At 42.6% G+C, this 24,829-nt stretch overlaps 1 protein-coding gene across 5 annotated transcripts in view; it reads left to right on the plus strand.

The window, feature by feature from the left end:
* chd6 (chromodomain helicase DNA binding protein 6) overlaps positions 1–24,829 on the plus strand; it is a 186,725-nt gene that overhangs the window by 86,860 nt on the left and 75,036 nt on the right. For 4 of the 5 annotated variants that reach the window (XM_055651953.1, XM_055651954.1, XM_055651951.1 and 1 more), the window contains 2 exons: positions 8,278–8,413; positions 24,563–24,715. In XM_055651953.1, coding sequence (XP_055507928.1) covers positions 8,278–8,413; positions 24,563–24,715 — 289 coding nt within the window. The remainder of the gene's footprint in view (positions 1–8,277; positions 8,414–24,562; positions 24,716–24,829) is intronic. The other variant, XM_055651955.1, reaches the window with a different exon arrangement.

A 24,829-nucleotide genomic window follows, 5' to 3' on the forward strand; every position in this document is an offset into this window, starting at 1 on the left:
GGGGCAGTCGAACCATCCGCTATCTGGGTGATCAGAACCCCCGCAGCCGACAATCGAAGCTCCAAAGAAGGCGACTCATCCCTTCTTTGTCCGTTCCCCCTCCCCTCCCCCTCTGCCAGTTCACAGCGGAACCCCCAAGCTGCTTTCCCTTAGGACTCGGTGGCCCCCCCATCCCACCCCGGGTCCCCCTTAGTGTACCTGACATTATCTTTTGTGTTGGCACTTTCAAACTGACCAGTATTAAATTATGTGGTGTTATTCCTATGTTTGCTACTCTTGAAACTGTTTAACTGTGTGAAACTATGAATCTAACTGCTGGCATTTAAACCTACTCAACGTCAAAGAATTGCATCCAGTGTACAGTGTTGGATTGCTTCATTCAGTTGAACGAATAGAAAATGGCCAGAGGATTATGGTACAAATGCAGGCAGGTGGGACTAGGGTAGAAGGGACATCTTGGTCGGCATGGGCAAGTTGGGCCAAAGGGGCTGTTTCTGTGTTGTTTAACTCTATCGCTCTATGGGAGATGGATGGCAAAAGCACATTCTTAAATTGGCCTTGAACTAACGGCCTTCTGGGCCATTTCAGACTCTGTGGATCTGGAATCACAAGATTTCCTTCTTTCAAGATATCAGTGAAAGCACCAATGAAGGTGCTGCCTGCTTTCAGTGTTTGGAGACAGCAGAGCTACAGTTGGTGCAGTTCCTGCCCAAGTTTCCTTTTTCTGTGACAGGTTTGTATTTATTGAATCAATAGTTTGGGTGTTGCATCTTGTGAGGAGGAAGGGCAGGTCGACTGCAGGCAGCAGGTGACCAAATCTATGGTGCTAGCGTTTTTTAATCTCTCTTTCAGTGGGATTGTTGGGATGAACTGTAGCACCTCCTCAGTCACTTAAGGTTAGGATTAGTAAACTGGAAATGTATCATATTTGAATTGCTTTTCCCTTCCCAATTTTCTGTGCTCTTTTGAAGTTATTGAATTTATTCTGAGGTGTGGGTAACACTGTCAAAGCTGCATTCACTGTAAAAATCCCATAATCGGGCATGTTTGGGACCTGGTGCTGGACTACCAAATTGTCGGGACTATTGCAAGTTGTTTCTATTAATATACTAACACACTTAATTCCTCTCTTTAGATTTTTGGCATTATTATTATTAATTTTCCGGTGAATCTGAAGTGTAAAGGGAGGGTGGGAACCAAGGAAATTGAGTCCTAGTGAGTGGGAATGAATCGTGGGAACTAGGGCCCTGATGTGTAGAAAAGGAAGTGGGGCCCGTTGGCTGGAAAGGGGTCATGGCAACTGGGCTTCAGTGAGTGGGAAGAGAGCAGGGGAGCTGGGGCTCCAGTAGGTGGGAAAGGAGAACAGAAGCTAGAGATCTGAGTGGAAATAGAGCAGAGAAACGTGTGCCCCAGTGAGATGAAAGGGAATGCAGCATACATTGCCTGGTGAGCCAGATGCCAAATCATTGCAATTTCAGAATATTTGATTAGGGATTGTTTGGATTTGACTCCAGGTTATGTGAAGTTGCCAGCCCAAGCTTGCTCTTGTCAAGGGCTGATCATCTGGGCTGTTGCAAGCTCTCGCTCCATTGGTAGAGATGTGACCATATGCTGGGTTTTGTGGATCTCAAACTGTTGTAACACTTTAAAGGACAAGTGTGCCACATTGATCTAAATAATGATGTAATGGTATCATGACCAATCCCGCTTCTTTCCTCAGTTAGTGTGCAAGTACTAACCCCTTCTAGCACTGGTAACTGGATGGTGACCGAGTAAAGTTGTAATATTCTGAATAAAATCACAAATAATTGTATTAGTTGTGTATTACAGGGTGTGTTTTGAACCTCATTTGGTCTGTATCGTATGAAAATATAATTATTAAACTCACTTGTCAATACAATTCAAGATTTCCCTCGGCAAATGTTTTTTTGGAGCCCACTCAATTAGCTACTTCTGACAACTAGTCTAGCTAAATTCCTGAGCCTGGACATTGAAGTAACACTGGAACAGTGGACGTTAATGGTCTTGTTCCTTGCCTCTCACCCAACCCGACAGTTAACATTGCAGATGCTGGTTTAAACCGAAGATAATGCTGGAGTAGCTCAGTGGGACAGGCAGCATCTCTGGATAGAAGGAATGGGTGACGTTTCGGGTGGAGACCATTCTTCAGTCTACAGTTAACATTTCCGCCTGTAGATGCTTTCGTCACCAAATTGCCTGTCGTGCAGCCATAGGCGCCTATACTTCAAAAAATATTCTTGATTGACTTTGGGATGATCTGAGGTTCTAGAAGTGTGTTACAGTTGCACTTCTTTCTTTCCTCTGTTCCTCATATGCACAGAGCCTTCAGAATTGTTTGCTGAATTGTACTGAGAACAGTAACAATCCTTCAGTAACAATAACTACCTTCTTATGGTGTCAGCATAGATGGTGACCATCTGGGATTCTGACATAACCCCTTTGATCAGCTGGGACCTCACAGTGCTCCCCTCTGACAGGGCAGCCCTCCCACAATGCAGAGCTGAAGCTCATCCTGGATGTTGTGACCATTCTTTGGGATGTTAGTCTGTTGAGAATGGGGAGGGATATTGTTTAGCCTGAGTCTGCTTGGTTGTGCCTGCGTGCTAAAGACATAGTCTGATTTGATTTGTGGTTAGCTAAACATGTTTGCCACATGTTCACTAAGGGAGAGGAGAAGTTAACCATGACTCTTAACACTGATTGTTTTCCAGTGGTCATCTATGTATATGGATTGGTATTTGCTAGACACAAAATATTGGAGTAACTCAGCAGGACAGGCAGCATCTCTGGCAGCATCTAAGTTGGTGGAAACTGGGGTAATTCTTTCTGACTTTCTTCAGCTGTTGTTAAATTTGTGGATGACTCGCTTCACTAATCCTACTGAATTTTGAAACGTGCTATGGCAAGCCATGAGGAATACCTACACTGACTTGTGGAATCTTTGACCCAAGTAGTTAAGAAGCATCTGAAATGCACCCACGTTTTTGCGTATCTTTAGGAGTACCAACCCATCCACTCAAAAAATGTCACTCCTCTAATCTTAGCAGAGCCTGTGGATCCTGAATGCCTGTGCACATTAAGAAACATCCCACCATGTTTGGCAGCACCCCTACTTGTATTTAGGCAATTTAAGATCAACATTGAGGCACCACGGACTTACTGCGTATGCTGGAATCTTGAGCATTAAACAACTTGTTGGAGGAACTGAACGGGTCAGGCAACATCTGAGGAGGGATGGACAGACGACTGAAAAAGAGTCCTGACCCGAAAAGGTCACTTTTTCTCCACAAATGCTTCCTGACCTACAGTGTTCCTCCAACTGTTTCTTTTTTGCTGATGAACATCTTCCCTGGTTTGTAGTGAACATTTCCACAGTAATGTGTCTATAGTTTGTGCCTGGAATGTTAGAGGACTGATGGGGCTTGAATGTTTCCGTTGTTTGAGGAGCTATCTTTCTGTGCACACAGTTTCCATAGGATAGACAGGTGTTGGCTCCCCCCCCCCCCCTCGGGTTATTGCATGCATTCCTCACATTCTTACAAGTGAGTGAAGAAAGGGCCTGCGATTACAGTACAGAATGCTGTCCCGAAACCATGTCATGGCTGCAGGGCTTGGCTTAAAGCTACAACATCGTAAAATAGTCAAATCAACATTGAACATAATTGTAACATTTCTCTGGTCAGGCCATTTTGCCTTTCTAAAATATGAAGACTGCGAAGTACACTTTGAGATTAGATTACTTGTATTAGTTGTGTTTCCAGTTTAGTCGACAACCAAGTGAGTTCAAAGATAGACACAAAGTGCTGGAGTAACTCAGCGTGTCGGGCAGCTGGAGAAAAAGGTGATGTTTCAGGTTGGAACCCTTCTTCAGACCTTCACCTTCAGATTTGAGTTGTAATCCCAGTTGAGCAGATTGATTGGATTGATGATATGAAGGAGCAACATTTCTCATGCTGGAGATCCGAAATAAAATGGAGAATGCTGGAAATGTTCAGCAGTTCAGGCAGAATCAAAGAACAGAGAGTTAACATTTTTGGCTAATGAAATGGTGTGGGTGGAGGCCTGTGCAAGCCATAAACAATGTCATGGATCAGGTGTATCAAATAACTTGTTTCCGTGCTACGTGTTCTTTTAAAATGCACGGCCTAATGTTTTGTTTAGTTTAGGTTTATTATTGTCATGTGTACTGAGGTATAGTGAAAACATTTTATTTTGCGTGCGGTCACAGAGGCGCAGCGATCGAATTGCTGCCCTACAGCGAATGCAGCGCCGGAGACCCGCGTTCCATCCCGTCTACGGGTGCTGTCTGTACAGAGTTTGTACGTTCTCCCCGTGACTTGCATGGGTTTTCTCAGAGATCTTTGGTTTCCTCCCACGCTCCAAAGACGCACAAGTTTGTAGGTTAATTGGCTTGTTAAATGTAAAAATTGTCCCTAGTGGGGTTGGGGGGTCGCTGGTCGGTGGGCCGAAGGGCCTGTTTCCACACTGTATCTCTAAACTAAACTATCCAAACAGATCAGACATATTCTACATAGATACAATCAGTTCAAACTTGAGTACAATAGTTAGAGCAAAGGGGAAAATACTAAGGGTAGAATCTAGTTCTCAGCATTGTAGAGCACCAGTTCAAGTCAAGAGAGTTTTATTGTCATGTGTCCCAGATAAGACAATGAAATTCTTGCTTGCTGCAGCACAACATAGAAACATAGAAATTAGGTGCAGGAGTAGGCCATTCGGCCCTTCGAGCCTGCTCCGCCATTCAATATGATCATGGCTGATCATCCAACTCAGTATCCCGTACCTGCCTTCTCTCCATACCCCCTCCATACAACAGAATATGTTAACGTAATACAGAACAGGAGATAAAAGTTCAGTGTGTCTATATACCATAAACCATATATATACACAATAAATAAACAGATAAAATGCAATACTAATAATAGACTGATATTGTTCAGAGCTTGTTTGATGTTGTGTTTAATAGCCTGATGGCTGTGGGGAAGAAGCAGTTCCTGAACCTGGATGTTCCAGATTTCAAGCTCCTGTACCTTCTTCCTAATGGCAACGGAGAGATGAGTGTGTGGCCAGGATGGTGTGGGTCTTTGATGATGTTGGCAGCCTTTTTGAGGCAGCGACTGCGATGGTGGGGAGGTCAGAGCCGATGATGGACCTGGCAGTGGTCACAACTTTCTGCATTTTTTCCGCTCCTGGACGTTCAAGTTGCTGAACCAAGCCACGATGCAACCAGTCAGTATGCTCTCTACTGTAGAAGTTTGAGAGAGTCCTCCTTGACATACCGACTCTCCGTAATCTTTTCAGGAAGTTTATAATTGCTTTATAATTGCATCAATATGCTGAGACCAGGAAAGATCTTCGGAAATATGCACGCCCAGGAATTTGAAGTTTTTGATCCTTTCCACCATCCGTTGATATAAGCAGGATTGTGGTATGTCCCTATCCTACCCCTTCCAAAGTCCACAATCAGTTCCTTGGTTTTGTTGGTGTTGAGAGCCAGGTTGTTGTGCTGGCACCATTTGGTCAATTGGTCGATCTCACTTCTCTAGATGTTCCATAGATGTTGTTGATTTTTGGCTTCCTGGGCACTGAGTTGGCAGTTCTGGTGAGTCTCAACATTCTTGTAGCTTATCATCTGATCTTGAAGGTGTATTTCATGATTTACTTATCATAACAAATAGGAACAGGAGTAAGTAGTCTATCTTCCAACCCCATTCACATTCTGTAAGATATCGGCTGATCTACATCAACATGGCTACTCATTGTACTATTTCCGTCCTCTTCAATTTCCTTTATATCCACAAACTGAGAGATGATATATTCTCAATGATTGAGCACCACAGCCCGCCTGGTGTAGGGAGTTCTGAAGATTCACAAACCGTCGAGAGAGGTCTTTTTCTTGGTTTTAAATGGTTGACCCCATCAAATGATGACCACGAGCTCGAGGGGAAACAGCTTCTCGGCATCTATTTTGTCAAGACTCTGCAGCATTTTAATCTTCTAAACTCTAAGACATAAAGGCATCACTTCTAATTTAGGTATGAAGATAAATAGCGCACTCAAAACAAAACTACTCAGTTAATGTAGCATTTGTTACATTTTGTAAGACTCTAACTCATTAACATTATTCTTGTATTGTTTTTAAAATTTATGTGTGAAATGTAATACATTTTCAAGACAATTAGTTCAGATTTATATTACACTGGTGACACTGACCACAGCCTGCTGTGTTCACCACTGAATTGTCAGGTTGGTTCATTGGTGAGATGTAAATCTTGTTTTACTGCTGTTGATGCAATCTCTCTGCACTTTATAACTAAGGTGCACTTTTTTAATCTCTTACTAATTAATTTAATTAAAATTGATAATGCCATCTGAACACATTATTTTCTGATTTAACATCTACTTCCAACTCTGCTCTGATGCTGCTGCTGTGTCTTTCTGGAGTGGGCCTGTTGCTTTAGTGGATGAGTCTTGAGGACCAAATGTTCGAACATCGAAGAGTACAGCATAGGAACAGGCCCATCGCCCCACAGAGTTTATGTTGAACACCATGCCAAGATAAAATCTTCTCTGCCTGCACATGATGCAAGCCCCTCCATTCCCTGCATATGCATCTGTCTTTCTAAGAGCCTCTTTTATACACTATTGTATCTGCCTCCAGCGTCACTCCTGGCAGTGTGTTCCAGGCACCAACCACTCTTGTGTAAAAAAAAAGCTTAGCTTGCACATCTCCTTTAAACTTTGCCCAAATGTTGTTGCAATACAATTAAACACAGAAGGAGGTGATGCATCACAATCACTCTATCGGGAGTAGTCCAGAAGATATTTGCAAAGCTAATTCCTAGGAAGAGCAGGTTGTGCAAGTAAAAGCAAAAAAGAATACATGCCTATATTCTTTGGGGTTCAGAAGAATGGTGGTGGTCTCATTGAGGTGTACAAAAGCCTAAATGGGCATGACATAACAGATTTGGGATGCTCTGACAAGCAGGAAAGCCCGAATGTGGGTCAGAGTTACAAAACAAGGGGCAGTCATTTAAAACCAGGGTGCCTCCAAACTTCCTCTTTTAGAAAGGGGTGAATCTCTGGATTTCTCTCCCCTGGAGGGTTGTAGAGGCTACGTTGCTGAAGACATTTTTAGGAGGTAAATTGTTTTTTGAAGGATCAAGGAATTGAGAGCTTTGTGGAATTAGCGAAGAAGAGGAATTGCGGCCTCGAGCAGAAAAGCCTTGATCCGATTGACTATCGGAGCAGGTTTGAGGGACTAGTAGGCCTAATCCTTCTCCCATTTTCTCGTGTATCCTATGTCACATTTTATGCTCCACACCAGAACCTCCCACTAATCAATCTCACGCTTTCACACCTCCTTCTGTCCTTTCCAGCCTCTTAACTGCAACTGTGCTATTCATTAGAATCACACCGTGTGACAGGATGTTCCATGTCCTCACAGTTCTCCAGGATAAAGTAGTTTTCCGGTGTTTCCTATTGGAGTTATTAGTGACCATCATATATTTATGGCCTGTAGTTCTAATCTCCTGCAGAAGTGTAAACAGCTTCACAAATGTAATCTTTCCATTTATTTCATAAATATTTCCAGCAGATAACTGTTCAGCCATCTCACTTTTAGAGAGAAGCAACTGACCCTGCCCGATCCTTGCTGACAATTGTAAACGTGGCTTACTGAGTAATTACATAATCCTACTAAAATGGTAAACAAAATGGTGCAATTCAAAAAAAAAACAGTCGATGCTTTTTATTTGTTTCCACTACTTATTCAAGGAGTATCTTTGTCTGTACATTGGCCAATGCATTAGAGTTTACTGGTGGTGGTTCCATTTGCCATTGGTGTATTTTGTGTGAATTACAGACCATGAGTAAGTTTACTTTCTAATACATTTTTACCCATCATAAAAATGCAAACACAATGTAATTTTTTGTAAGAGAGTAAGCTGACTGGTTTTCCCAAATAGATCCCACATGGCAACACCTGTTAAATGTTTCTTTCACAGGGTGTCAGTACTGATGATGCAGTGTTCTGTCCCTTTTACACCTAGTGCATCTACCATCATCCATTCTACTAGCTATTCTGCCTTGCCTCTCAATCCAACAATGCTATGATGTTAGCCTTGATCTTCACATTACTCTCAGATATTAGATGTTGCTCTCTGTCCTATGTTTAAGAAAGGAAAGGGTAAGAGTAATAAGTTGACCAAAGTTATAACAATGTGTACCCTCTTGTAGCAAAGAACAAGGCCCAACACCAGCTGAAAAGAAGAAGAAAGGGAAAAGGAAAACTGCTGCTCCGGCAGAGAATTCTGAACATAAGCATTCGGCGGAAAAGACACCTGTGGCCACAGAGGAGCTGACAGATGCACAGGTAAGGCAAGCCCCTACAGCTAATCCCAGGCACAACTCCCACCCATATCTGGAGACACAAGAGACTGCAGTTGGTGGAATCTAGACCAAATAAATCAATCTGCTGGAAGAGCTCAGCAGGTCAAGTACCATCCAGGCAGGTGAAGGGATGGCTGACGAGTTGGGGCGAGACTCTGCAACTTTGCATCAGGACTGAGAGTGGGGAGGAAAGGTTGTCAGTGTATAGCAATATTGGGTAGGTGTGAGACGGGCTAACAGGTGATAGGTGTACCACACTGGGGGGGAGGGTAAGAGAGATTGTGGGGAGATGGGGGAATGTAGAGATTGCCTGGTAGGTGACTGGTGGAACCAATAGACAATAGGTGCTGGAGTAGGCCATTCGGTCCTTTGAGCCAGCACCGCCATTCATTGTGGCTGATCGTCCCCAATCAGTACCTCGTTCCTGCCTTCTCCCCATATCCCCTGACTCCGTTATCTTTAAGAGCCCTATCTAGCTCTCTCTTGAAAGTATCCACAGAACTGGCTTCCACCACCCTCTGAGGCAGAGAATTACACAGACTCACAACTCTCTGTGTGAAAAAGTGTTTCCTCATCTCCATTCTAAATGGCTTACCCCTTATTCTTAAACAGTGGCCCCTGGTTCTGGACTCCCCCAACATCGGGAACCTGTTTTCTGCCTCTAACGTGTCCAAACACTTAATAATCTTAAATGGTTCAATAAGATTCCCTCTCATCCTTTAAACTCCAGAGTATACAAGCCCAGCCGCTCCATTCTCTCAGCATATGACAGTCCCGCCATCCCAGGAATTAACCTTGAAAACCTACGCTGCACTCCCTCAATAGCAATAATGTCCTTCCTCAAATTAGGGGACCAAAACTGCACACAATACTCCAGGTGTAGTCTCACTAGGGCCCTATACAACTGCAGAAGAACCTGTTTGCTCCTATACTCAACTCCTCTTGTTATGAAGGCCAACATGCCATTCACTTTCTTCACTGCCTGCTGTACCTGCATGTTTACTTTCATTGACTGATGAACAAGGACCCCACAGATCCCGTTGTACTTTCCCTTTTCCCAACTTGACACCATTTAGATAATATCTGCCTTCCCCAGAGGAAGCCAGGAGGAGGAGGGGGTGGGTGGAAGGTAGAGTCAAAGGTGCTTGGTGATGGGTGGAAGTAGATGAGAGGCACATGGAGCCGGGCGGAAGGGTGGAGCTGGACATGCGAAAGGTGGACTAAAGTGAGGGAGTGATGAGCAGATAGAGCAAGGTGGCAGAAGGTAACGAGAGTTGATAATAAAGTGGGGGGTGAGGTGGAAATACTGAGCAAAGGGAGGGAAAATCAGGGTTATCTGGTGGGAGTGGGAAATGACCACGGGGCATGCGGCTGACCTGACATTGGAAAATGCAATGTCCATAACAGGGGGTTTAGGCCCAAATGGGATACGAGGTGGTGTTATTCTGGTTTGTGTTCGGCCGTACCATGGCAGTAGAGAAGGTAAGGACGGAGAGATTGGGTGAAAATGAAAAGGGGAGTTGAAATGTCAGGAAGTTCAAGGTGGCCACAAGTTTCCAGGTGCTCTTCATTCCCCTATCTGCCCATTCCTCCCTCATCTTGTTCCACATATCACCTTTCAGCCCCTGTCTCACCCTGCCCGCTCACCTCTCGATGCTTCCCTCTACATTCTCAGTCCTGATATAGGGTCTCAACCCATTGACCATCCCTTTGCCTCCACGGATGCTGCTTGACCCCCTGAGTTCTTCTAACAGTCCCCCCATCCCATGATTCCAAAAGTGAACTGAACTGTGAAATTTAGAGGCTCCTGAAAGAGGTTTCAGATTTAACAAGTGGATGATTTGGAGGCTTGAACCCCAGTAGGAAGGGGTGACAATCGTTAATGTTGTCGATCATGAGCAGAATTGTTATGTCGGCAGAATTAATAACAGGTCAGCACTGCCCAGATATCAATATTGTGATCAGGTGGTGTGGTATCACAGAGCAGCAAGTAAAACTGAAAACCACGTGCAGCAAGGAATCATTCTTTGCACCTGACAAAACACAATAAATATCATTGTTGTTGGATTTCAAACATCCTGACCCTGGCCTCTTATCGCAGGAGTTTCACAGGGCAGTGTCCTAAACTAGCCATCTTCAGTTGCTTCATCAATGACCCTGCTCACATCATAAGGTCCCCGGGGGTGTTAGTGTGTCATTGCACAGTGTTCAATACCATGTTTAACTCCTCAGCAAATGAAGAAGCCAGTGTTTGCGCATAGCTAAACCGTGAGATATCAAAATGGGAAATGCTGTTTGGGTCTGATAGCTGCCAGGCAGTGACACCTCCCATAAAACATTAAAAAAATCAGGGAGGCATGGTGGCGCAGCGGTAGAGATACTGCCTTACAGCGCCAGAGACCCGGGTTTGATCCTGACTATGGGTGCTTGTCTGTACGGTGTTTGTACGTTCTCCCCATGACCTGCGTGGGTTTTCTCTGAGATCTTCGGTTTCCTCCCACACGCCAAAGACGTACAGGTTTGTAGGTTAATTGGTTTGGTGTAAATGTCAAATTGTCCCTAGTGTGTGTAGGGTAGTGTTTAATATGTGCGGGGATCGCTAGGCAGTGCGGACTTGGTAGGTCAAAGGGCCTGTTTCAACGATGTTTTTCTAACCTAAACTGTGTAATCATTACTTTGACGTTTATGGCACCATTACCACAATGGCCCCTACTATCAATGCTGACCCAGAATCTTTACTGAGCCAGTTGACGAGTTAGCTCCTGTGGCTAAAGGATTCGGTCAAAACCTGAGTACCTTGTGGTGAGTAACATTCATCCTGACTCTCCATACACTTTCATTGATCGAAATGGAATCTTCCCCCTCCAACCTTCTGCATAAGAGGGCATATGACCCACCCCATCCTGCAGAGAATAGCTAGTACTGCCCAAACTCACCCCAACCCACTCAAACATACACCGGAGGGGACTGATATTGTCCCATCCCATTCTGCAGGAGATGCCTAATACTGCCCCCTACCACCCCACAGGAGAGGACTGATACTGCCCTCCAATCACCCCACCATGTGAGAGAATTGGCATCACCCAGTGCCTCCCTTCACAGCAGAGGAAACCATGCTGGTGTTTATGCATTTGGGGGGATAGTCACTGTCAGGAGTATGACAGGAACGTTTTGTGATTAACCATATAACCATATAACAATTACAGCACGGAAACCCATCTCGGCCCTACAAGTCCGTGCCGAACAAATTTTTTTTCCCCTTAGACCTTGGCACTCATGGTAACCTCCATTTTTCTCAACCAGATGCCTCCCAATTTATTTTTCTCACTTCCACTTTGCTACCACTCTCTTTGGTTCCCCCTCATATTAAATTCTGTCCCTTAATTCTGAAGTCATGTGATTGTGGTTAGACAAACCAGAGATTGGTGGTGTACTTTGCTAACCAGATCTCCCGTCTCATTTTGTTTGGGAAATTCTGATCTTGCTGTACTTGGGATTAACCTATCCTCGAATGAGATCTCGCCTTGGCTATCTTCAATATGCATTCCTGAGAACTTCCAGTTAGAGAAACCTGTTTTATAATGAGACATTAATCTGTCTGCCTCTCAGATTGTCAATGATCCCATGACCACTATTTAGAAAGATTGTGCAGCTATCTTCGGTATACTGGCCAATATCTGTCCACCATCACGCAAGGGATTACCTTAGTTTTTCAAACGTTCTCTGCAGAATTATTGGTGCTGTTTCTTGCATTATAACAGTGGCCATGTTTCTAAATTAGTAACCTAATGGTTTGTGAAATTGCAAAAACTTCTATGTAAATGCAATTTCATTTTGAAAGCAAGACCTGTGATGTTTTTTTGGGAGTTTGCTGCTTGTACTGTATGGTTTTGAGTTGTCATGTCTGGAGTTGTTACTCATATCAGCGACCAGCTTCATAATTGACTGGGTAAGTGATGGGACATGCAGCAATGTTAAGAGAAACTGCATGGGGAAAGTGCTCGACAAATATGCCATTGGTGGTGAGTGGTTGCGGCCTGAGTGACATGTTGAGGGCGGTTGGCTTTGGTCTTTGAGCACATGCTGTATGTGGGTGACGTGCTGTTGTTCGGTGTTACCTGAGCAGATCCTGCTGCCTTTTTTATCTGTTGCTTCTACTCCAAATGATGAAGGAATATTTCTCGCTTTAATGGTAAACAGTGAATTTAGATTATTTGATGCAACCAAGATATTGAATGTGTGCATGCCAAGTGAGGTTGTTTTCTGCAGTTTTATGTCGACATGATTCTACCGTTGTTTAGTCAAATAACTAAGGCTTGGATAGAGTGGATGTGGAGAGGGTGTTTCCACGAGTGGGAGAGTCTAGGACCCGAGGTGATAGGCTCAGAATTATAGGACGTTCTTTTAGGAAGATGAGGAGAAATTTCTGTAGTTGGAGGGTGGTGAATCTGTGGAATTCTTTGCCATGGAAGACTGTGGAGGCAGTCAGTGGATAAAGTCAGTGGTCAACCTGAGGAGTACTTTCAGCAACAGACTGGTTCCACGAAGATGCAGTACAGAATACCACAGGAGATCCATCTTCCCTGGGGCTATCAAACTGTACAACTCCTCCCCCTTCTCTTGTGGGGTAGACTGACTCCCCTTTTCCCCCCTCCTCCTCCCCAATCTTTGCACATTCCCAATCCTTTCCACTCGTCACTTTGATTTCATGTTTGATGTATTTTGTGTTTCATGACCGTTGGAAGATTTCCCTCCTGGGATAAATATCGTATCGTATATTTAAGGCAGATATAGATACATTTTTGATTAGTAGGGGTGTCAGAGGTTATGGGGAGAAGGCAGGAGAATGGGGTTAGGAGGGAGAGATAGATCAGCCGTGATTGAATGGCAGAGTAGACTTGATGGGCCAAATGGCCTAATTCTACTCCTATCACATGATCTTATGATAACCTTCTGAGTTCCAAGTGTGTTTGAGTGTATACTGAGTTCTGGCACTGAACTGTGTGCAAGTGTGACTGTGCCAGTCACAAGGTGCGGTGAGCTGAACCGCAAGTTGTCACTATAAATGGGCAAAGCTTTGAAAGAAGGTGCATGCATCTCATTTAGATTCTGTCCCAAACATTTGCTAAATTTTGTACTTTGGGTGGCATTTTGGCTGATGGTGTCAGTAGGGCAGCAAAGAGCACCAAGACTATCAGAGCAACACTTGTCATTGGCAATTACAAGTTGACAAACTGACTCAAGTTGGACTCTCAGTCATTTCTAACCCATTGACTTTATGTAGGAATTTATCTTACAGTTAATACAGAATTTCTATGCTGTGATAGAAACACTCCTGGAATAGGCAAGTTATGACTGAGGCTGATGGAAGGCATCAGAGCCAGTGGTAACAGGCATTATCTGATTGGCTTCATTGCTTCCAAGTTGAGCTTTTAAGATTGAATCTCTGAGTCAGGAGTCTGTTCAGCTTCCCACACATTTCAATGACGACCTGTCTCATCAGCAGCATTTCGAATGGTGGAAATAGTTGCTTTCTGCACAATATTAATTTTAATTCAGATTATGAATATTGCTCAGTCAAAAATAAATGATTACAACATCCAAACATTCAGGGCAGGGGAGAATTTAGTGGCAAAGGTGATGAAATGAATGAGTTCCACATGAGTGTAGGAAACAGCTCGTATAGAGGTGCTGAAATCAGATTAGATCCCTCTTTGGGGGAGAATGGCAGCGATGATATCTGGCCTTTAGCTGAATTGTAGTATTGTACAATACTGGAATTTTATATTTTTGCATATGGAGTAATTAAAAAATATTATTGCTCAGGATGAATATCTGTGTGTATATGTTAGCAAAAGTGACCCTGATCCGTGACAGGATTTTAGAGTTGTGGCAAGTTACTGGAATCTTGCTAGCTCTGTTGTGCCGTGAACCTTCGTATAAGTATGTTGCAGTCACAGAGATTTTGTGCCATGTGGAGCATGGATGAATCTCCACTAAATCTAACTGATATTTTGAGAAAAAAACAGTCTGGATAGTATTTCTTGGGACATTGCCAGCCCGAAATTCAACTATTGAAGCTTCCTTGCAGCTGTGTCATCTATGCTATTCATATCTGTGCTTCAAGTATGTCTTTTGCACCATTTGCAAGGCTGTTGGAGCAACAAAACTAGGAAAGATCCATGGGTGATAGCTCCATTCAGAGGCTGGTACAGGAACAGTGAGCTTTCCTCTGGACATGAATAATTATGTTTTTTCGTTCTCTAATATTTTGTTCCTCTACGTGAATATATTAAAGGGAATGAGGACAGACAAATAAAATGTAAGGCAGTAACTCCACCGCTGCGCCACTGTGCCACACCATTGTTCTATGTCCTATGGTCTAAAAAGAACCTAACATGTTTCCGAAAGCATCCACAGATGGTATAATGCTTCTTCTCAACATAAAACCAAATGAAAACACTTTAGCTTCCAAAATTGATCAGCTTTGATCCCGGCACACTCGATATCCAACATTCCCAAGCTTACAGTCGTTTGGTCCATCTAGTGGTCCAGCTCCTGGTCTGGCAAAGGCTTAATTTTAAAATGTTTGTCTTTTTTTTTTCAGCCTCTTTGGCACTGTGACCATGCTCATCTCTGTCTTTGTGACCTCCAGCTCTATAACCTTCAAATAAAAGACCATGATCATATTGAACAGGAAATAAGTGTACTTTAACATTATTTTGCACTGTTTGTTTTTTGCACTACAATCTTGCACCATTTTGCAGTTTTGTATTTGCATTTATCATTCTTGTATGTATTGTTTACTCTGAGATTCGTGTGAGCAAGGAATTTCATTACACCCTGGTGTATATAACAGTAAACAGGGCAGAATGACCTCCTACTGGTTCTATTGATCATGTAATCTCTGTGCTCTGCTTGTGGACTCTCCCTATCTCTATTCATTCTACCGTAGTTTATATTGTCATGTGCACACAGGTACAGTGAAAAGTTTTAGTGACTGTCTTTAGTTACCAAGTCCTTAAACTGTAGATCAAAGCTGCCTGTGCAAATTGTTGTTAGCTCATTGTGTCAGGGTTCTGTACTGCTAATATCTTCTGATCAGTATAGAAACATAGAAAATAGGTGCAGGAGGAGACCATTTGGCCCTTCAAGCCAGCACTGCCATTCATTGTGATCATGGCTGATCATCCACAATCAGTAACTTGTGCCTGCCTTCTCCCCATATACCTTGATTCCGCTAGCCCCGAGAGCTTATAAATGTAACTTATAAATTCATACAGTGAATTGACTTCTACTGCCTTCTGTGGCAGAGAATTCCACAAATTCACAACTCTGGGTGAAAAAGTATTTTCTCAACTCAGTTTTAAATGGCCTCCCCTTTATTCTTAGACTGTGGCCCCTGGTTCTGGACTCCCCCAACATTGGGAATATTTTTCCTGCATCTAGCTTGTCCAGTCCTTTTATAATTGTATACATTTCTATAAGATAACCTCTCATCCTTCTAAATTACAGTGAATACAAGCCCAGTCTTTACAATCTTTCCTCATATGACAGTCCCGCCATCCTGGGGATTAACCTCGTGAACCTACGCTGCACTGCCTCAATAGCAAGGATGTCCTTCCTCAAATTAGGAGATCAAAACTGCATACTATACTCCAGATGTGGTCTCACCAGGGCCCTGTACAACTGCAGAAGGACCTCTTTACTCCAATACTCAAATCCTCTCGTTATGAAGGCCAACATACCATTAGCTTTCTTCACTGCCTGCTGTACCTGCATGTTTACTTTCAGTGACTGGTGTACAAGGACACCCAGGTCTCGTTGCATTTCCCTTTGTCCTAATCTGACACCATTGAGATAATAATCTGCATCCTTGTTCTTGCCGACAAAGTGGATAACCTCACATGTATCTACATTATACTGCATCTGCCTTCCATCTACTCACACACTCAACCGGTCCAAGTCACCCTGCAACCTAATAGCATCCTCTTCGCTGTTCATACTGCCACCCAGCTTTGTGTCATCTGCACATTTGCTAGTGTCACTTTTCATTCCATCTAAATCATTAATATATCTTGTAAATAGTTGTGTCGAGCCTTGCAGCACTCTATTCGCCACTGCCTGCCATTCTAACAGGGACCCATTAATTCCTACTCTTTGTTTCCTGCCTGCCAACTAATTCTCTATCCATATCAATATCCTCCGCCCAAAACCATGTGCTCTAATCTTGCTCACTAATCTCCTGTGTGGGACCTTATCAAAGGCTTTCTGAAAGTCCAGATACACTACATCCACTGGCTCTCCTTCATCCATTTTACTTGTTACATCCTCAAAAATTCCAGATTAGTCAAGCAGGATTTCCCCATCATAAATCCAAGCTAACTTGGACCAATCCTTTAACTGTTATCCAAATGTGGCGTTATTACTTCTTTAATAATTGACTCCATCTTCCCCACAGCCGATGTCAGGCTAACTGGTCTATATTACCCCATTTTCTCTCTCGCTCCTTTCTTGAAAAGTGGGATAACATTAGCTACCCTCCAATCCACAAGAACTAATCATGAATCTATAGAACATTGGAAAAAGATCACCAGGATTTCTAGAGCCACCTCCTCGAGTACCCTGGAACGCAGACCATCAGATTGTTTGTGTCTTCCTTAATGAAGACAGAACCAAAGTACCTGTTCAATTCTTCTGCTATTTCCTTGTACCCCATAATAATTTCACCTGTTTATGCCTTCAAGGGACCCACATTTGTCTTTACTAATCTTTTTCTCTTAACATACCTAAAGAAGCTTTTACTATCCTTCTTTATATTCTTGGCCAACTTACCCTCGTACTTCATCTTTTCACCTGGATTGCCATTTTTGTTTCCTTCTGTTGTCATTTGAAAGTTTCCCAATCCTCTAGCTTCCTGCTACTCTTTGCTGTGTTGTGCACTTTTTTTTGTTTTATTCCATCCCTAACTTCCCTCGTCACTCCCCTTAAAATCTTTCTTCCTCATTGTTGTTCCACCGTCATTCCTGCTAGGATTTTTTTCTAGTCGACCTTGGCCAGCTCCCCTCTCATGCCTTCATCATCCTATTTGTTCAACTGCAACACTGACACTTCTGATTTAACCTTCGCCCACTCAAATTGCAGATTTGTATTATGGTCACAACCTCCTAGCAATTCATTTACCTTGAGTTTCCTTATTAAATCTGGTTCATTAGAGAACACTAAATCCAGAATTGCCTTCTCCCTAGTAGGCTCCAGTACAAGCTAATCTAAAAATCCATCTCGGAGGCATTCTGCAAACTCCCTTTCTTGGGGTCTAGAACCAACTTGATTTTTCGCAGTCTACCTGCACCAGTGGCATTACCTTTGTTACATGCCAATTTTAATTCCTGCTGCAACTTGTACCCTACATCCAGGCTACTGTTTGGGGGCCTGTAGATAACTCCCATTAGTGTGTTATTACTAATAGGAGTTTCTTACCTTTACAATTCCTCAATTCTATCCACAGCGACTCAGGCCCAAAGTCACCCCTCACAAGGGGACTGAATTTCATCCCTCATCAACAGAGCTATCCTACCTCCTCTGCCCACCTGCCTGCCCTTTCTATGGGACATATAACCCTGAACATTCAGTTCCCAGTCCCGATCTTCCTGCAGCCACGTCTCTGTAATGCCCACAATGTCATGTCTACCAATGTCTAACTGAGCCTCAAGCTCATCCACTTTACTTCTTATACTCCGTGCATTCATTTATAATAATACTTTTAATCCATTACTCACCTCACCTTTCACATCGATTCCTATTTCACTTGGCCATACTCTCCTATCCCTTTGTGAGCTTTCTTTCCCGTTAATTCTGGTGTCTTTCTTAACTTTTCCTATACTCTCTTTCCCTTTAACTACATCCTTGTATTTCCAATTTGTCTCTGAAACTTAAAATTTGGGAAGGGAATTAATTGTATGGTTCAATTGTATGGAAGAACTGGAAGACATTAACTCCCTTGAGCCTGTTCTATAAGTCCATTGGATCGAGAATAACTGTACATCAAACCTTTGACTTGCCCTAGTTCCATGTCTTTTGATAGCCTTAACCATATAACTATATAACAATTACAGCACGGAAACAGGCCATCTCGGCCCTACAAGTCCGTGCCGAACAACTTTTTTCCCTTAGTCCCACCTGCCTGCACTCATACCATAACCCTCCATTCCCTTCTCATCCATATGCCTATTCAATTTATTTTTAAATGATACCAATGAACCTGCCAACACCACTTCCACTGGAAGCTCATTCCACACCGCTACCACTCTCTGAGTAAAGAAGTTCCCCCTCATGTTACCCCTAAACTTCTGTCCCTTAATTCTGAAGTCATGTCCCCTTGTTTGAATCTTCCCTATTCTCAAAGGGAAAAGCTTGTCCATGTCAACTCTGTCTATCCCTCTCATCATTTTAAAGACCTCTATCAAGTCCCCCCTTAACCTTCTGCGCTCCAGAGAATAAAGACCTAACTTATTCAACCTATCTCTGTAACTTAGTTGTTGAAACTTAGTTGTTGTTACAGCCTTCCTGTAAACCTTTACCTGTCTCAGTTTTTAAGCTTCAGTTGGCCAGGGCCTGTTGTGCCTGATCATCCAGGCTGATTGTAACATCTAAATAGAAAGAGAGAGAAAATGGAGAAACTCAACAAATCAGACGGATCTTTGTTTAGAACTGGAAAAGTGGAAAACATGTGTTTTAAGTTGCAGAAAAGGAAAGAACAAAAGGAATGTCTGATAGAGTGGATATGAGGAACATTCTGGTGATACTAGTGATGTCGGTGTCATCTAAGAGTGGATGGTGAAGGCTTATGATTGATCTGACTGTAGAAGATGTGAATAGATGGAGATGAGTGAGGAAGAGCAAGAACATGTCAGTTGTAAATCCTCTGTTTCCAGTTTTGATGAAAGGTCAGGCCTGTTTCTCGCTTCACACATGCTGTGTTATTTCATTTCTCAGTTTTTGCAAGTTTTGTTTGCTTTTTGATTACAACGCTTGTTCTGGGCGGCACAGTAGAAATATGATCCAATACATTCATTATTTTGCCAATGATTACATTTTCCATTACTCTATCATTTTGTTTCTGGTTTGTACTGACATGCATTTACTTGATGGTGATTTGTTTTCCGCCGTGCATAGCCCAGAATCATGGTCTATGTGTTGAGCGTATTTGTGTACCCAGGTTTTTAGAGAACCTGTTGCATGTCATTACAAAGCTTGCCATGATTCACATGTTTCATGAGAATGAAAAAGAATGATTTGAACATGTTCGCTCCTTGGTGAGCAGTGCCTGATCAAGCGAAGAAACTGGATTACTTCTGTGGTATGTCCTTGAAGATCATCAACATCTAATGCAATAGCGAGTGAGACCAAGAACCAGAATGTTATCAGCTTCCCAATGGCTATCTGCATCTGGAAGACATCCTCGAGCTGTGTCATATGAGGAGCTGCACTAGACCTGGTTGTAAAGCATCCAAAGGAACAGTTACAGTGAAATTACTGTAAGAATTAGATTGAAGATAAAAATGCTGGCAATGTCATCAGGCTCTACCAGGCTTGGTTGAAGTTAGTCACTTTGCTTAGCCAGAATCATGAGAGAAAGGCAAACGTCATTAAGTTAATATCATCTGAAGGCCTTCAGACCCAAATCTAGAGGGCAATGAAATAGTTCCACTTTAAGGATATCAGCCAGTGTGGATTTGGGAATTAACATTTGAAGCTCATCTGCATGGTTTGTTAACACAGAGAGATGAACAAAGGCAGAGAAGAAAAAGAAACAAACAAGCAAGCAATGGTGGAACTGTGGCATGCATTTTAATCACCACACATTTAATGTGTCTGTCTCATTCCCATTTAATAAATTCACAATGTTTTATTCTGCAAACTCAGTGCCAGTCATCAAGGAAGAGAAGAAGGCTCGGAAATCTTTTCTCTTGAACAAGAAAATTGGATGAAGGTGAAGTTATAAAAGAGTGCACTTGAATAGACATTTCCATGTGGACGGATGGCGCCCATAAATAGGTGGATTGGCAAATGGTGAAGAGAAGACAGAGAGCCTGCAAAGTCAGTCAGTCAGTGAGCATAAAGTTGGCAGGTGCGGGAAATTGTCAGGTTATCCACTTGGAAAGAAAGAATAAAAATGCAAATTGTTATTGAAATGAAATGAGACTACAAAACATTGCCGAATAAAAAGATCTGGCCTAGGGCAAGAAATACAAAATGTTATCATACAGTCACAGCAAGGAAAGCTAATGCAAATGGTATGGAGCATAAAAACAGAAAATCTTTGATGTAAACTCTACAGAGAACTGGTGAGACTATGGTGTAAAGTTTCTGTCTCCATATTTAAGGAATAATCAGTAGTGCAGAATATACTTGAGGCTATTAGATAAAGGGGCATTTGGAAAATAACAAGATTAAACAAAGCCAACATGGATTTCTGAAAGGGAAATCATGTTTGGAAACATTTACAGGAGCTTTTGTTTTGAAGGTGTAACTAGTAGCATAAATAGGAACCACCAGTAGATATGATGTGCTTGGATTTTCAGAAGGCTTTTGATTCAAGTGTATGAGGTGAGTATAATTACATGGTGTTGAGATAGATGTGTAGGAAAGAACTGCAGATGCTGGTTTAAATCAAAGGTAGACACAAAATGCTGAAGTAACAGCAGGAAAGTCTGAAGAAGGCAGTCTTCAGTCTGAATAATAATAATAATAATAATAACTTTATTTATAAAGCTCTTTAAACAACTGCAGTTGCCACAAAGTGCTTTACATGAGAACTCATGGACAAGAAGTTATTACAAACCATTAAAAACCGTAAAACAAAGGACTATAAAACAGTAAAAATTAAAAGACATTAAAAGCACTAAAAACAGGAGCAATATCTCAGCCAGTGTCGAAAGCCAGAGAATAAAAATGAGTTTTTAGGGTGGATTTGAAGATGGACAGTGAGGGGGCCTGTCTGATGTGCAGCGGCAAGGTGTTCCAGAGTGCCGGAGCAGCAACAGAAAAGGCTCTATCCCCTCTGAGCTTCCGCTTAGACCTTGGTACCTCAAGGAGCAGCTGATCAGCTGACCTGAGGCACCGGGCAGGAGCGTATGGGTGGAGCAGCTCAGACAGATAAGGCGGGGCGAGCCCATTCAACGATTTAAAAACAAATAAAATAATTTTAAAATGAACTCAAAAGTGCACTGGGAGCCAGTGAAGGGAGGCCAAAATTGGCGTAATGTGCTCCCTCTTTCGAGTTCCGGTTAAGAGGCGGTGAAGAGGGTCTCAACTGAAAATGTCACCCATTCCTTCTCTCCAGAGATGCTGCCTGTCCCGCTGAGTTACTCCAGCATTTTGTGGCTACCTTCGTGTTTAGATAGATGACTTGCAATGCTCATATTAAATGACAGAGCAGACTTGAAGGGCCCAATGGTCTGCTGCTATTTTTTTATGATGTACATGTATTGAAGACAAAACAGAGAAAGCTCACTAGGTTGAATGTTGGAAATAAGTGGTTAATAGATAAAGATGGAATAGGTCATGATGCCTATTTGAATTTATGAGGTGATCTTATTGCCATTTGTGAGATCTTGCGGGAGATTAAAAGGGTACATGCTGAGAGGATATATCCTCTGGACGGGATTTCTAGAACTTGGACATGGTTTCAGGTTAAAGGATCGCCAATTTCAGAGCGATACCAGGGGGGGATTTCTCTTCTCAAAGGATTGTAAAACGGTGGAATTCTCTGTTTCAAAAATCTTTGGATACATTGGAAAAAGTTCAAGGAGATTTAGAAGAAACTAAAGACGTATTGGGGAACGAATGGAGAAATGATATTGAAGCCAAGATTGGAGCAGTTGTGATCTTGAATGGTAGAGCAGCTCAAGGGGTCCTTCTCCTGTTCACTATACTCTTTATACTAAACTGTAAGGTAATAAAGCAGTAGTAGACCATTGATCCTTGTGTGAGCTGCACCATTCCGTAAGGCCATTGAGCAAATATAAAGGCCCTTTGGCCCAACATGTCCATGTCGACCAGGTTTTATAATTGATCGTTCAAAAGTTCTAGGAGCAGAATCAGCCCATCACGTATACTACACGATTCAATCATGGCTGATCTATCTTTCCCTCTTAGTTCTTGGTTCTTGGTTTCTTGGTCCTCCAAAATATTCCAAATGGAATTTAAACTGGAGGTCTTAAACTCTTAACCCCATTCTCCTGCCTTCGCTCCATAACCCCTGACACTCCCTTACTACTCAAGAATCTGTCAATCTCTGCCTTAATAATATCCGTTGACTTGGCCTCCACAGCTGTCTGTAGCAATGAATTCCACAGATTTACCACCCGCTGACTAAAGAAATTCTTTCTCATCTACTTTCTAAAGGTACGTCCTTTTATTCTGAGGCCAAGGCATCTGGACTCTCCTACTGTGGAAGCATCATCTCCACATTCACTCTATCCAGGTCTTTCACTCTATCAGGTTCCATTATGGCTAATCTTTTACCTCAGTACCATTTCCCTGCTTTGGCACTGTATTGCTTGTGCTGGTTTAATAATTTTAAAGCAATCACTAACAAGGATAGACCTTGTAGCATGATTAGAACATGGAATTAGCCACCTTGTGTAGCTCTAGAAGTAAAGAGGTTATTTAACATCATCAGGCCACAGGGGAGGTCCCATTTGACTGGAGGATATCAAACGTTGGACCTTATTCAGCAGGGTTGAGTGATAAACATAGCCCTCTGAGTCTAAGGTCAGTGTTAGTGCAGCTTGTGAAAGAATATTCGGAAGAACAGGATTAATCTACATTTGGATAGGCAGGGATTAATCAAAGATGGTGAATATGGTTTGTGAGGACATCATATCTGACCAATTCTATTATATTTCTAAGAGGTAACAAACTGTATTCACAAAGGTTAAAGTAGTCTCCATGGACTCCAGTATAAAAGTGGGATTGATGTAGGATTAGTGCAAACTTGATGTGTCAGCGGGCCTGTTTCTGTGCTGTATATATTTGAATATGTCCCATATGATAAATAGCCCAAATGTTAGAGCCAAGATCCAAAACAAATTAGATGGAATAACTGGTTTGGTGAAAGGAAGTAGACGGTGAGGGTAGAAGAGACTGCAGATGCTGGAATTTTGAGCAAAAAACAAAGTGCTGAAGCTATTCCACAGATCAGGCAGCATCTGTGGAGGGAATGGAAAATGACATAATGACAACTAAGAGCTCGTAAATGAAATTAATATAGAAGGCTACTTGAATGGATATGGTGGGCTGAAAGGCCAGAGTCTGACTCTGGTTCAATCGAAGGAAATGTTGGGGTTTAGAGGAATGAGTCTTGTATGAAGCATAAGCACCAGTGTTGACCATTAGGAACCCATGACCTGGTTGTATATAGAGTATTCTCTGCACCAGGCTTATGTTACATATTAGTGCAGCTGAAGTACTCCATGATCAGTTATTCTGGTGGAGGATTCAGTTATATCAATTTATTACTGCAAGTAAGTCTTTATCATTTTATCTCAACAAACTGTACTTGTAGTTTGAAGATTGTGAAGCTTTTTCTGATATCTAATTGGGGAAGTTGGTGATGGTACACTTATTAATGTCAGCAGATTGGAGTGGGAAAGGGGTTATGGAGATGGTGTGCTGAGAGGATGTAGATTTATCTACAGAAAGACATTGTCATTAATACTGAGTCTGACCCCAGAGAGTGCTTGTGTTTAGGAAGTTAGTTGATGAAAGCAGAATTTATTTTCAATTTCCCGGTTAACTTTCAAAGGACCTATTGTAATAAGAGGACCAGCTGGAATGAATAACTCTTCCAAAGAAAGTCTGCACTTAAATGGTGTAGATATTCAGAATGAAACTGCAAAGAGGGCAAGGGCAGGGAGGAGTGACATCAGGGACTTAAGAGTTCCTGTGGAGTAATTAGAGCCAGATTCTTGTCTTTCAACAGCCAGCTAAGGATTTAAAGCATTCACCAGCGAGTGAAGTATTTTAGCACTGACCCAGTCTCCCTCCCAAGCTAAGCAGTATTTAGCAGAGCTATGACAGTTTGAGATGCTGTCTTAATGACGCAAGTTTCTTGTTTGTTTGGTAGAAGCGACGATCAGGCCGTCAAGTAAAACGAAGGAAGTACAATGAAGACTTGGACTTCAAAGTTGTCGATGATGCCGGTGAAACAATTGCTGTACTGGGAACAGGGCGGATTTCTCCGAGCTCTGGGTCCTCACAGAAAGGAAATCAGACGACGGTAAGATGAAGTAGAGAGCAGATAGGGATGTCACAGGACCAGTGAACCACTTGGGTAGGATGTGGCCATTTTGTCAGGGAGTCGATCAATAGCACCAAGTTACATCTGACCATT

The sequence above is a fragment of the Leucoraja erinacea genome, chromosome 21 (genome assembly GCF_028641065.1).
Source record: "Leucoraja erinacea ecotype New England chromosome 21, Leri_hhj_1, whole genome shotgun sequence".
In the NCBI taxonomy this organism is placed as follows: domain Eukaryota; kingdom Metazoa; phylum Chordata; class Chondrichthyes; order Rajiformes; family Rajidae; genus Leucoraja; species Leucoraja erinaceus.